Source organism: Tenrec ecaudatus, chromosome 5 (genome assembly GCF_050624435.1).
Source record: "Tenrec ecaudatus isolate mTenEca1 chromosome 5, mTenEca1.hap1, whole genome shotgun sequence".
NCBI classification, from domain to species: Eukaryota; Metazoa; Chordata; class Mammalia; order Afrosoricida; family Tenrecidae; genus Tenrec; species Tenrec ecaudatus.
Genome location: NC_134534.1, coordinates 146,155,015 through 146,169,804, shown reverse-complemented (window position 1 = coordinate 146,169,804; position 14,790 = coordinate 146,155,015). Strand labels below are relative to the sequence as shown.

The 14,790-nt window shown below is 41.8% G+C and overlaps 1 protein-coding gene across 1 annotated transcript; it reads right to left on the bottom strand.

Moving 5' to 3' along the window:
* Positions 1 to 723: 723 nt before the first annotated feature.
* Positions 724 to 1,193, bottom strand: LOC142448965 (transmembrane protein 14C-like). Its single transcript, XM_075550751.1, has 2 exons — positions 1,085 to 1,193; positions 724 to 980 (listed from the first exon to the last, which is right to left on the bottom strand). The coding sequence occupies exons 1-2, from the start codon at positions 1,191 to 1,193 to the stop codon at positions 850 to 852; spliced, it is 240 nt and encodes a 79-aa protein (XP_075406866.1). The 3' UTR covers positions 724 to 849.
* Between the last annotated feature and the right edge of the window lie 13,597 nt (positions 1,194 to 14,790).

Genomic DNA, 14,790 nt, shown 5'->3' with positions numbered 1-14,790 from the left:
CTCTCTGTGGCTCTCCGGCTTCAGAGGTCTGGTTGCATCCATGTGGATTGTCTTTTGCAGCATCTCCCAGGAAGGTAGAGAGAGAGAGGTGTCTTCCGCCTCCAAGGAGGAAGTCCCAGATTTCCCAGAATTCTCAGGAGAAGGCCATGCCCACAGAAGTCTCATTGGCTATCTCCAGATTGACAGCCTAGACTCCACCCCTACCCTCTTTTTTTTAAGAGTAAAAATTTTATTTCCATCTCATGTAACAGAATTCAAAATTAACTGTGTTGTAAGGTGAGAAAACAATGATTATATGCAAGCTGATACGAGATTTCTTCAAACTTTTCCACCCAGTAGGGGCATGGAGTTCCAGGGCCTTTTGCCCAATGAGAAGGTACATGTAATTACGGAAAGAGATGACACCAATATCCAAGACTCAGATTGTTGGATGCTTTCACTATAAGCTCGTAGGGTATCTAACCGGGGCCTTGGTGGTGTCATGGTTACCAATTGGGCTGTGATCCACAAGGTCAGCAGTTCAAAATCACCAGTCACTTCCCCAGGAGAAAAGAAGGGGCTTTCTACTCCCATAGATTATTCTTGGAAACTTACAGGGACAGTTCTACTCTGTCCTACAGAATCACTATCAGTGGACATGGACTTGATGGTATATGATCACCTCTGTAGGGCAATAATAATAATGACAGATGTGTTTTTCTCGGGAAAGTTCAGTGCTATTGTTTTAAAAGGAGAGAATACGTGAAAACACTTAAGTCTTACACATATTTTTTACAATAAAAATAGCAGAAGTCTGGAGACTTTTAATAATTCTTCTTGAGTTCAAGCTGGGACAGGACTAAATTGATGTCAAGCCATCATACTTATTCCAAGTTTGGCGACCATCAGCAAACTGGCACCTGCAATTAAGCTTGCAGGCGTAAATTTCCCGGAGTTGTAGAAACTCATTCCCATAATGCCAGCCAAGGTCCCGGATGCAGCTAGGAAAACCCACACGTTCCTGGGATTCTGCAAGAGCTGATATGCACCCAGGCCTGCTAACCCCCCGCCCCCAAGAGAAGCCCAGCAGCGAGGGACGGGATACTACCTGCTTTCGCGTAGCCAATGATCCCACGAGAAGCAACCAGTGCTGCGTAGCCAAAGCCAAAGCCAAACCAATGCAGGGGGACTAGTGAGCTGGGCTGCTTCTCCATGGTTCCAACTGCGCGAAGACACACTGCCTGCACCAGAACCGCACTCCCGAGGTCAGCTCCGGCGGAAGAAAGAACAGGTCTCAGGGCCAGAATCCACCCCTACCCTCTTAATCTACATTGACACCAGATTAGGTGACTGCCACAGCTATTCTTCCAATATTGGGGTGTGCCAACCAGTAAAGTTTATCTAACCTAATTTGGAATCCCAACATCTAGGAAGGTTTCATTTTATAGGCATAATTGATTGAACTAACCTCCAGCCCCATTCCCCTCCCTAAAAATTGATTTGTTGTTCAGTGATTCAAAACCCCAATCCTCAATTGCTCCCCACCTCCCTCCAATCCTGAGTCACCTTCTTAGCATAAGCTATCAGGTGTGGTCAAGGGGCCCACCTTGAATAACAAAGACACTCCTACTCGTGGGGAAATTTCTTGGATTAGAGGTTACCTCCCAGCATTCAAACACAAAGGCCAAATTTTTTATTACATAGGTATGCATTGATTGTACTGTTTGAGAATACTAGGTGCACTGCAGAAGAAAATTTAATAATGAGGTAGATAAACATTCAAGATGTGTAACATGGAGATAAGAAGTTAGTAGACATGGGTTTTAAGCATAGAAAGGAATGGAAAACTAAAAATAATATTCATGATGCATTAAATATTCATAAAGTAGAATGTTCATGATAAATGAAATAGAAAAGGCACTGAATGTGTACCATACATACATTAAATGTATATGTGAGCACCTAATAAATAACTCCAAAAACATAAATCGCTGCTATCAAATTGAGTCTAATTCATGGCAGCCCCATAGGACAGAACTGCCCCTGTGGGTTTCAGAGACTGCAACAGTTTATGGGAGTAGAAAACCTCATCTTTCTCCTGAAGAGTGGCTGGTGGTTTTGAACTACCGACTTCATGGTTTGCAGCGCACCGCCTTGGTGATAACTAACCTGATCTATGTGTCCTATGTTCGAAAAATCTATACACTTAAAGCTAAACTAAGACCATAACTGTTCAGTGGCTATTTGGCAAGCTATAGCTTGGTCAGGCACAATTGTCCCTGGGTCATGCCAGCAAAGCAAGTATTAGTAGAGGGATGAAAGAGTTAGCCCACTGATAATCACATACTAGAAATATAATTTAAGATTTAGCTAGTTGAAAATCCAAAATGTAACCGTGCAGTAAAATTTCCTTTTAAACTCAATCAGTAGGGGTGTTCTAACTCAGGAGAGCAGTAACCAAGGCTATCAAGATAAGAGCCAGGAGCAAGTGCCTCTCCCCTCCCCACCCCGCCCCATCCTTCAGAGGCCTCAGGAGATAGTTTTCTGGTAAGGCCAGGTACAGATGCATCCCATGTAGATAAACCAGGTCGAAGGAAGCTTAAGGGCATATTGGTCTATGACCCCTGGAGAAATGTAGGTATAGATAATTTGCTATTATCATTGCAAAACTTGCCTCCTTGAGTATCAATTGTATCCTGTGAAGATTATAAAGCCTGCTAATGGCTTCCTGGTATTGGTTGTAAACCTTCTAGTATGTAAATTGCTTTTCACTGCATTTTTAAAAGTTTGGAGGTAGTAGACCTCACTGTGACCTTCTGTGTTGTGCTTCAGAATAAAGTTTCTCTATTCACCTGGTCTGTCTTTGGCTGAAACTGTGGCAGAAAATCTCAGACCCTTGTTGCCCAGCATCACTATGAATCATTGACCTAGGCCACTATTTGCCTGTGGGTCCCCTTGCTTGAACCTTATAGCTGATCCATCCCGGAAGGAAGGCTAGTGCAGCAGAGACAGAGAACATTCACACAAAGCATGTGTGTGATTTTAATAGCACGGTCCCTTGACGGTATGAATGACTTGCACTTGGCGACTAATCAAAAGCCTGGCAGTTGAAACTGAACTGGCAGGTGAAAAAAGGTCTGGTGATCTCCTTACGTCAAGATTCCAACCAAGAAACCCCATTACAACCAAGAAACCCCCATGGGGCTGTGCTCCCTTCTGTAACATGTGGGGAGACAATGAGTCAGTCCCTTCCTGCCAGCGGCACCTTTTCTAATGGAATGCTAATTTACCTCATCTCTTTCGCCTGGCTTCTCAATGTGCTATTTAAGTTAATTTAATAAACTGTGTGATTCAGGTATCTTATGTAAGTCTAAGAGCCCTTTCCGTTCAGTGACCTTTGGGATACCCTGCCTACCTCACAGTGCACCTGGAGGTTCCCATTGCCCCAAAGTAAACTTCCCATGTGACGAAAGCGCTTAAAATGGGAGAAGTGGATGTGGTCTAGAACTATGCTGCCCAATGTGAAAGCCACACGTGGCTCTTTAGATACAAGTAAAATAAAAATTAATGTTATCTATTATAGGGAGCTGCATGTATCCCCACCCTGGATTTTAGCCATGAATTTACTTTCGCCATACAAAATGCCCAGAGGTTTTTCTGCCCTTTGTTCCTTTCCCGCCAGAGGGTGGCTGCCCTGACCCTTGCTAGGATTGGTGATCTTTCACTAGCAGCTGCTATGCTCATTGGTCAATACATGTCTGATGGCATCTCCCCCCAGGCTCACCAGGAATGCTTCATTAGCATACTTACCTGTTTGATCAGTTGCCCGCCACCCCTTCCTTGTTTAAAGATGCACGACTATTGGCTACCTCAGCTGTACCCTATTTTACATGTGACGTAATGGTGCCAGCCCCTCGCTGGCTATTTAAACCTCTGCTCTCAACTCAATAAAACGAGGCTTGATCAGATTCATGTCTTGCCTCCATTTCTCCGCGCCCTTGCCCATCTTCATTCCCAGTCCCTCTTTCAGGTCCATGTTGTTGATGTCCTGCTGGACAGGACAATCTATTGCATTAGCTATATCTCAAGTCACATGTGGCTTGAAGCTATTGTATCAGACAGTGCAGAAGAACATTTTCTGTGGGGATACCAGCCTCCCTACAACCGAATGGATCCAAGGAGCAGTTGTGTAGTGGAGGGATCAATTCAAGAGACATCAGACACGATAAAGCATGCAAGGGCTCACCTCATTCCATGATGACCGGAACCAGAAAAAGACCATATTTTAAAAAAATCATTTTATTGGGGCTTGCACATCTCTTATCACAATCCACACATCCATCCATTTTGTTTTTTTTAACAATTTATTGGGGCTCATACAATTCTTATCACAGTTCATACATATACATATATCAATTGTATAAAGCACATCTGTACAGTCTTTGCCCTAATCATTTTTTTCTCCTCTTTTCTTTTTTTACATTTTATTACGGACTCATACAACTCTTATCACCATCCATACATATACATACATCAATTGTATAAAGCACATCCATACATTCCCTGCCCCAATCATTCTCAAGGCATTTGCTCTCCACTTAAGCCCCTCGCATCAGGTCCTCTTTTTTTTATCCATCCATTTTTGTCAAGCACATTTGTACATTTGTTGCTACCATCATGCTCCAAACATCTTTTTTCTACTCGAGCCCTTGGTATCAGCGCCTCAGTTTTTCCCCTCCCTTCCTGTCCACCCTCCCTCATGAACCCTTGATAATTTATAAATTATTATTTTGTCATGTCTTACACTGTCTGACGCCTCGCTTCATCCATTTGTCTGTTGTTTGTCCCCCAGGGAGGGGGCTATATGTATGTCCTTGTGATAGGTTTCCCCTTTCTACACCACCTTCCTTCCAATCTCCTGGTATTACCAGTTTAACCACTGGTCCTGAGGGGTTTACCTGTCCTGGATTCCCTGTGTTTCCAGTTCCTATCTGTACCAGTATACATCCTCTGGAGACCATTCTTTATTTACTCACAGACTCATGTAATCTTGGGCAAGCAAGTCACAGTAAGCACAAACATAACAGGAAGGGATTGTACAAGAGTCATACATGTGACAGGATGGGATGAGCTGGGGGTGTACACTTAACAGGAAGGGGAGGTACTAGAAGCACACATGTGATAGGAAGGTACAAACAAGATGGGCGGGCTCTAGAGTCAAGATGTCAGGCTAACCTTGATGATCTCTGAGCTGGTTTGACCTTAGGTGTCTTTGAGCTCTGCTCCAGGAAACAATTCATTATCCTTATCAGAAGGTTGTGGGCCATACTTAGGGTGAGACAGACAATAGGATCTGATTGCCTTTGATGTCAGGCAGCCTTCAGGCGATAGCCTCCCAGACTCCTTAATGTCTGAATGCTGAGAGTTGTCCTCATACACTCTCTTCCCGGTTCTGTTTCCCACAATTTTCATCATTGTAGAAAATTCTGATGTACAGGATTGTTTCTAGAACAGTGGTTCTCAACCTTCCTAATGCTGCGACCCTTTCACACAGTTCCTCATGTTGTAGTAACCCCAACCATAAAATTATTTCCGTTGCTACTTGATAACTGCAATTATGCTATTGTTATGAATCATAATGTAAATATCTGATATGCAGGATGTATTTTCATTGTTACAAATTGAACATCATTAAAGCATGGTGATTAATCACAAAAATACTATGTAATTATATATTGCAAAATATTTAGTTCTAATGACAAATAAATGAAATGTTGTCTTGAAGCATGGTGTAGCACGGGTAACAGTCTTCATGCTGGGTACTTGTAGGTGGGCGTATCTGCATGTGGGCAGACCTGTCTGGGGACAGATAGAGGAGTGGTATCACGGTTCCAAAGACCATCGGAAATATGTGTTTTCCGATGGTCTTAGGCGACCCCTGAGAAAACATCATTCGATTCCCCAAAGGGGTTGTGACCTACAGATTGAGAACCGCTGGTCTAGAAGCTTAGAGGAGACCAGTGTGACTGATGCTCAGGAGGATGGTAGAAGATGGAAAAAAAACTCACTGTCCACTCCACACTGGGATTTTTGGACCAGGATAAAGAGTTTCATAGTGCCTTAGTCATATAGTGATGTAGGTAACTTTAGCAAACCAAAATTTAGGTCTTATCACAGTTTAGGGGTCTGAAAGTCTGAATCGTGGGTGCCTACTCTGGGGGACAACTCTCTCTGAATCTGGGGGACAGTCTTTAGTTCCTGGATCCCTTGGTGATCTTCATGTGGTGAAGCATCTATCTTCTTCCACCTCTGCATGCTTCTGTAGCCCCATTCTGCTCTTTTACATATATTCCAAGAGAGATAGATTTAAAATACACCCTACACGGATATTATCATTAATAGAGTTTCTATCACCCAACTGAAAAAGTGCCTCACTGTGACAGACTGCTCCTACAAACCTTGTGCTTTATGCGGAACCCCTGCTCTCCTGGGAGTCTGGAATTTTGGTATGTTCCAGGCAAAAGGTGCCAAGTAATCATCCCCCAATAAAATCCCCAGGCACAGAATCTCTAATGATCTTCTCTGATTTGAGTTTTCCCCTTTTGCTGAGGGAACTAAACACCCTCCTGAGTGACATCTATTAGCGAAGATCCTTGGAAACTTGTACTTGGCTTTTCCCTGGACTCTGCCCTACACTAAATCATATCCATGAGTACAACTCTGTTGAGTCCTGTGAGTCTTCCCACGAAATCTCCAGCCTGCCAGTTGCCTGAAAGACTTCCACTGCAGAGGCAGGGAGGGGAGATGAAAATGAAGCAATGTCAATCACCCACATGCAAGGTCTTCATGGCTTGAACTAGTGGTGGCCACGGAGATGGAGAGAAACGGATGAAGATTTTTCACAATATTACCTTTGTGGAAGAAAAGTAAAAAGAGGGATACTGACATAAAAAGGGAATCCTCAGCTGGTACACTGATTGGAATTTGGTTCTTTTCCTCCACTTCCCATCACTTTCTGGGTCAACTATAAATATTTGTTAAATATTTTTGTACCTGCCTTTAGTGTTCAAAGGGTGCACCATCTATATATAGCTCATTTATCTTAATTATCCTAATCAGCAAAACCTTTTGTTTTCCCACTTAAATAGCTCTCATTTCTTTCCCTTTTGCTCTTCTTCATCATTGCTAGCCCTGTTGTTATATTTTTTGTGGTCCATATTGCATCAATTTAAGAAGCTGGTCTTTCAGCCTCTCTCACCCTTAACCGTCAACATAATATAATCTTCCTTAATTGCCAGTTACTTCCTATTCCCATTACATTAAATTCCTTTAGGAGTTTCAAGTCTCTCTCATATCCTGGCCCCACCCTAGCCAGTTTAACTCGCCTCCCTTGTCTTCCCTGACTCACATTCTCTCCCTAGGGTTCCACCAGCACAAAGTGCTCATTCCAATCCCAAGGTTTCACTTACACCTTTCTCTCTCCTCATCTCTTTCTGATTCATTATTTAAAGTCCCCTTCAAATCCCATTTTACTCATAAAGTCTTCCCTAACTGACACTGCCCTGACTTTTCAAATGAATCATCTAGAACAAATACAATTTCAACTTAGATGTTCATCAGTTAGAACTCCAGTTAGGATTTATTTGTTTGTAAATTACAGAAAACTCAAGTTAAACGGTTTTATTAAATAATAAAAGAGAATTTAATGATTCATGTAGCTGAAAATTTTCGGGTACACCTGGACTTATCAAGACACAATTCAGGGGCTTCCACAATGTCATCAAGATGTGTTGCTTTCCATTTGTGGTCCTATCTTCCACCGAGTTGGCTTTATTTCTTTTTTATTTAATGATGATTAATTGGGAAAGAGTTGGCCTTATTAAAGTTGTGTCTGTGATCAGTTTTACTCATCCCCAATCACACATCTCAAAGTCCAAGTTCACATAATCTTAGACTCAAGTTCAGTGGAAAAATATAGAGTACTGTGGTAAGACATGGACGTGAAGGTAGAATTTGAACTGCACATGGACAAAATCTGTGCACTCTCTTAGGACTACATCTCCCAGAAACCCTTGCTACTCTCAGCATAATTTCTTCTTCCCTACAATATTTTAAAGGCTGTTTTCACATGGGCAAGCAGAGGGAAGCACCAGGGAGCCACTCATGGAGGATGGTGCAGTGATTTATCTCTCTCATCCAAGAGATTCTTTTTTTTTTAATTCTCTATATGAAAACACCTTACTGTGCTTCTGAAAGTAAAAAAAAAAAAAATCGGGGTGTGGGGAGTCAAAAACCTAAAGCTCTGATAGCAACATTTCTTCCTGGAAACGATAAAGCAACTCCTAGAATTCATCCTGACTGTCTTGAGTGGGTCATACTCATCCCTGGACCAACACTCTAGAAAGGAGAATTCTGAGCGCCGACTGGTCAGATCTGGGTCACGTGCTCCACTCTGTGTTAGAGGGAGTGCTCCCACTGAAACAAGAGGAGCCCAAAAGGAGGAGAAGGGGTTCTCAAAAGGAACACTGAAATATGGTTATTAGACGAAGGGACACTGAGAAGAAGACCATCTATGACCCCAACAATTCATGCAACCTTCTGACCTGCTGCTGCTGTGGGCACCCACCCAAAGCGACCTTATGCTCACCAGAACGAAACACTGCACGGTCTTGCTCCATCTTCACAACTACTCCTCCGCCTGAGCCCATTGATGCAGCCTCTGTGCCAATCCATCTCGTCCAGGGCTTTGCTCTTTTTTACTCCCACCACTCCCACCCCCAACCCACACACTTTCCCTAACATGATGTCCTTCTCCAGGGACTGATCTCTCCTGACAATATGTCCAAAGTATGTAAGACAAAGTCTCGCCATCCTTGCCTCTCAGGAGCACTCTGGCTGTGTTCTTCCAAGATAGATTGGTTTGTCTTTTTTACTTTTTGTTTGTCCATGGGACTTTCAATATTCTTCTTTAGCATCACAATTCAAATGCATCAATTCTTCTTTGCTCTTCCTTATTCAATGTCCAACTTTCAAATGCATACGAAGCGATGGAGAATGCCATGGCGTGGGGCAGGTGCCCTCAGTCCTCAAAGTCATATCCCTGCTCTTCAATACTCAAGAGAGGTCTTGTGCAGCAGAGTTACCCAATGCACAGCGCCTTTTGAGCTCTTGACTGCGGCTTCCATGAGCATTGCTTGTGGATCCAACTAAGACAAAATCCTTGACAACTTCAACCTTTTCTCCATGTATTATGATATCCCTTATTGGCTCCGTTGTGAGGCTTTAGGGCTTCTTCACCTTGAGGATTCCGTACTGCAGGCTGTAATCCTTCATCTTTTCAGCAAGTGCTTCAGGTCCTCCTCTCTTTCAGCAAGCAACACTGTGCCATCTGCTTATGTCAGGTTAACCGGCCTTCCTCTAATCCTGATGCCGCATTCTTCTTCATAAATAGTAAGTCTAAAAATCTTACCTTCCTCTAGTCTAGTGGTTGAGCCCTGGTGGTGTAATGGTTACACATTGGGCTACTAACTACAAGGACAGCAGTTCAAAACCACCAGCTCCTTCTCAGGAGAGAGACTGGGCTCTCTACTCATATAAAGAGTTACAGTTTCCAAAATTCACAGGGGTAGTTCTACCCTGTACCATGAGTCAGCATTGACTCGACTCAGTGGCAGTGAGTTTGATTTTTTTGGGGGGGGAGGGGAATGGGAGGAGGGGGATGGGAGTGCCACACAGACAAGTATGGTAGCTCCAGATGCCACGTTCTTCTTCGTATAAGCCAGCTTCTCTGATTATTTGCTCAACATACATATTGTACAAATATGGTGACACACACCTTTCCTAATTTTAAGCCACTCAGCATTCCTTTGTTTCATTTGCTCGACTTATCTGTTAAAATTGTTTACTCTTGATTTGGGTTTGTTAAAATTGTTGCCTCTTGATGCATGTACAAATTCCACATGAGCACAACGAAGTGTTCTGGAATTCCCATTCTTCTCAAGGTTATCTATAGTTATCATCACACAGTCAAATGCTTTAGCATAGTCAATAAAACACAAGTCAACATCTTTCTAGTATTCTCTGTTCTGAATCAATATCCATCTAACATCAGCAATGATATCCCTTGTTACGTATCCTCTTCTGAATCTGGTCTGAATCTCTGGCAGTTCCCTGTTAATCTACTGATGCAATCATTGTTGGATGATCTTCAGAAATATTTTACTGGCATGTGATATCATAAAAGGGATCAGACTTAAGTAGTCAGATAGAAACTAGTGGGATCCCATTCCCCTAAGACTTATAGCCCTTAGTAATCCTTCACATCTGGAACTGAACTCAGTGTCGAATCAACTCTCTCGGATCAAGAGGGCAGCATTTATCCAAGGACAAAGTTCAGAGAGTTAGAAAAGGAGGAGGGTAGAGACAGGAAACTGGGAGGAAGGAGGATGAGAGATGGTATCCTAAAGGACTGCATTGGATGAGTTGAAACAAAATGTATTGAAGTTGTTGAATGTAAAACTGATTATCTGCTCTGTAAACCTTCACCCAATTCACAATAAATTTAAAAAGAAAGAAATAATTCCCTTAAGGTTTTAAGCCTCTTCTATGGGGAAAAGAGGCTTTTACTGTTGAGGGTTTGTTTTTGTTTTTTAATTAAAATTGCTTTTAAACTGAAAACAACTCTGTTGAGGGTAGGTGCAAAAGTCTGGAACACATTCTATTCTTGCACTCTTGATTTCTTTTCATTAAGATTAAAACTTAATTTAAATGTAATTTACAAGAGGTGTTATTTTATTAATTTAACACTTAATATCTATTAGCATGGATTCAAATGTTGTAATTTAATTTTAAATTCATAACTCTGCAACAAGTGCTGCTATTCCTCTACCTAGTCTCCTTTAATTTTATTTTACCAGTAGGAACTCTGGATGTATTCTGTCGTGATAGTACGGTAGATCAGAAAACAGCAGGCACTCAATGGCTATTTCATTGCTTGCTCCTGTTGCCCAACTCAAAGAAACAGAAAAACAGTATATTAAAATCACTGTTCTATATGCAAATTATAAAAGTGAGGTACTCGTATAACTGAAATGGACAATCCCAGTTCTCAATCAAAACCTCATTAAACTAAAACCTTCATTTTTCCTGTTCTAAGAGAGAATTCAGCCATTTTGTTAAAGTTTAACTACTTGCAACCCAAAGATAGCAGGGATCAAGCATAGAAACAAACAATTATTTGATAAAATATTAGCAATTTCATTTGTATATTATTGGCTGATAAGGAGTGCTGGTGGCTTAGTAGGTTATGGGTTGGGCTGCTAACTAGCTTGGATAAGGAATTGTTTGTTAAAGGTGTTTGTTAAAAAATTATTTTTTCAGGTTGGTGTGAAAATAATGCTCAAACTCATCCCTGAAGTTTAGGAACTAGTATTAGAATTAATGTTAAGATGAACTCTCTCTTAACTCTGTAATTGAGATAAGATGAAACATTATGTGTTAGTTCTAATATCCAGACTCCCAAATCAAACTCTGTTTTCACTCACTGGGTTCCTTGAGTATATTTCTGCTGCCTTTTTGTAAACTTGTAAGTAAGGCAAAAACATAAACCTATTACCTTAAGGTAAGGTGAGACGTGGACATGCAGTCATTCTGACTCAACTCAGGATGGAACAGACAGACAGCATTGCTAAATGTTTAACAACATTTTTGGCCATGGCATATGTGTCTGTGAGTACCTTTCCTGTTTCACTTGAATAATTTTTAAAAAGTGCTCTCTAATTTGGAACACTCTGAAGCCTTATGCTTGGGTACTCATATATCTCTCCATCTCAAGAAATTTTCCACCCATTTTTTAATATATCCTGCTTTCATTTTATTCTTAGAAGAGAGTTTTTATTTTTTGCAGAGTGTTTTTTTACTCCAACATTATTATGTAATTTCATAAGCTAATCAGTAATATGCCCGCCATTACCTTCTTCCCCTTTCCAAGTATTTTCCCAATAGCACTGACTGTAGAAGTGACTGGTCTGATACAAGGACTCACATGAAGAGGAACGCCTGCCTTTTGAAAAGTATCTGATACAAGCACAACCTTCTTTGTATGACATAGGGAAATACTTAGAAGCATAACAGCAAATAACTTTATGAAAATATGAACAATTTCATTTTTGTATGGTTGGCTGAAAACCAGTCCTGGTGGCATAGTGGGTTATGCATTGGGCTGCTAACCGCAAGATACACAGTTTGAATCTACCAGCTACTTCAAGGCAGAGAGTGAGGCCTACTGCTCCCACAGGTTAGATTTACAGCCTAGCAAAGCCAACGGTTCAGATCGACTTGGTCTTTCAGGGTTGCTATGAGCTGGAATCAACTCAATTGCAGGGAGTTATCAGTAGTTGATAGCTAATAAAACATGGAATTCTAAATTGCTATTTGCATTATTTTGAAAACAATGTACTAGGAAGTGTTTATGTGTGATCTCACATAATAATAGTACCAACTAGCAATAGGGTCACAACTAAATTACTGTTTTTCCAATAACCGACTGCAGGAGTGGGGCCAGAGCTATGAAGAGAAGATACTAGTCAGACATGGTAGGTAAGTCATATACTATATTTGTTTCTGCTGCCAGGAAGCCTTGGTTCTCTGATGATTAGTGTGGATTAATTACATGCTTGTTTAAAATGTGCATTTCAGGGTCTCACTCTTGAAGAGTCAGAATCATAGGTGGATGTCAGGTGGGGTCAGGAATCTGCACTTTCAGTAATGCTGCTAGGTTATTCGGATGCAGGTGGTCTGAGCACAGTGCCTTGGGAAACACTGCCTCTTCAAAGGCATCTCTGTTTCAAATTCTCCATGCCACACACAGGGGCTCTCTGTTGGGAAGATCTCTGTGGAAGGGAGATTTAAGGAGATTGTTCTGAAACTTGGATTCGAAAGCAAACACCAAGTTTATTTGAGGAGTTTCTGAGGCTGAGCCAAGCTTAAGGGGTGCTTAAAAGCAATTGCTTATTAATCATTAATGTGCACACATATCACCAGGGATCTTGTTAAAATGCAGATTCTGTTTCAGTGAGGTCGGGCGAGTCCTGAGAATTCTGTATTTCCATCAAGTCCTCTGATGATGCCAATGTTGCTGTTCCCAGGACTTTACCTTGAATAGCAAGATTGTAGATTGAAATTTTGGATATCAGAGGCCTTTATATTGATCAAGCTTTCAATTTCGAGGTTCTGAAAATATTGTTTCAGTGTGCCACCAAAAAGGTCTGATTTGTGGTAGATGGGGGACTGGTTTTGCCACCATAACAACGCACCTGCTCACGCAGCCATCTCAGTGCATCAGTTTTTGGCAAAAAACAGCATGTCACTCTTGCCCCACACACCTTACTCACCTGACCTCGCTCTGTGTGACTTCTTTTTGTTTCCGTGAATGAAGAGGGACACGAAAGGACAGCAATTTGATGACTTAGAAGAGGTGAAGAAAAAAGCGAGGGAAGTGCTGTCAGCCATCCAAACAGATGAGTTTGAAATATGGTTCTAAGGATGGAATTGCAGATTTGACAAATGTATTAAGTATAATGGAGAGTACTTTGAAGGTGATAAGGTTGTTTTGTTAAAAAAAATCAAATACATAGCTTTAGAAAAAAAAAAAGATAGAGACCTTGAGTGTGCAAATGGCTAAAGCACTTGGCTATTCAACCAAAAAGTTGATGGCTCCAGTCTGTCTGGAGGCCACCTAGAAGCAAGACCTAGTGATCCACTTGCGGAAAACTGGCAGTCGGAAACCCCGGGGGCCCCATTTCATCTCTGACACTCAGGCACTTACCAGGATGCAGAATCAATGCCAACCGGCTTTTCATAGTGGTAGATAGCTATGGCCAGAGATTGCCTGTGAAATGGAAAATGAAGACACAAAACATAGCCAAGATTTGAAATAGGCTTAATCCAAAACTTAAGAAAATCAGCATCCAGAAAGAGAAATAACTGAGTTATAACCTAAGGCAACCCAGACTGGCTATGAGAGCGTCACCAAGGCCCCAGCAACCAGCCTCTCTGCCTGCATCAGGAAGGATATTTGATGCCTTCATGAGCAGAGGCCTTGACTGATAAGGTCTTTTTCTGGTGGTCAGGACCTATCAGCCTGTGTCCAAAAGACCCAACAAAGTTTCATAAAGAAACTCAACATTTTCTCTAACAAACCCAGCCCCCACAGCTAGAAAATGTAACTTTGCAACACAGGTTAACTGATTAGCACCACCAAAGTTTTGAAAACCAAGATCTTATCACACCTTCCTGGGCTGAAAATCCTGGATGGTTCCCTACTGGCAGAGACAACCCCCAGACTTCAGAGTGGAGAGATTCATTCATTCCACATTCTACTGTACCCCTACATTTCTGACCCTGTCTCTTACCAGACTCCGATTTTCTCCCAATGTGCCCTGGTGGTGCCCAAGGGCCGAATGGGGAGACAGCTGGTAATGTTTCTGCAAAGATTACAACCTAGAAAACTCTACATGGAAGTTCTCTTCTGTCACATGAGGGCACTGTGAGTTGGAATGGACTTCATGGTCAGATGTCCTTCCACACTTTTAGTGCCTGCCACATCTATACACAGTACAGTTCCTACTTTGAAGCCTGTGCTCCATTACGTCTCTTGGCTGGAACAGAGTTGAGCTTACACATAATAATAATCCATGAAAATAGCTATATTTAAGGAGTTCTCACTATTTGGTAGCTACTCCATTGTCTTGGTAAATCTTCCCACCAACTGTGTGAAAGGCTGGGCTTATTTTTAGTGTCGATCCATTCAAC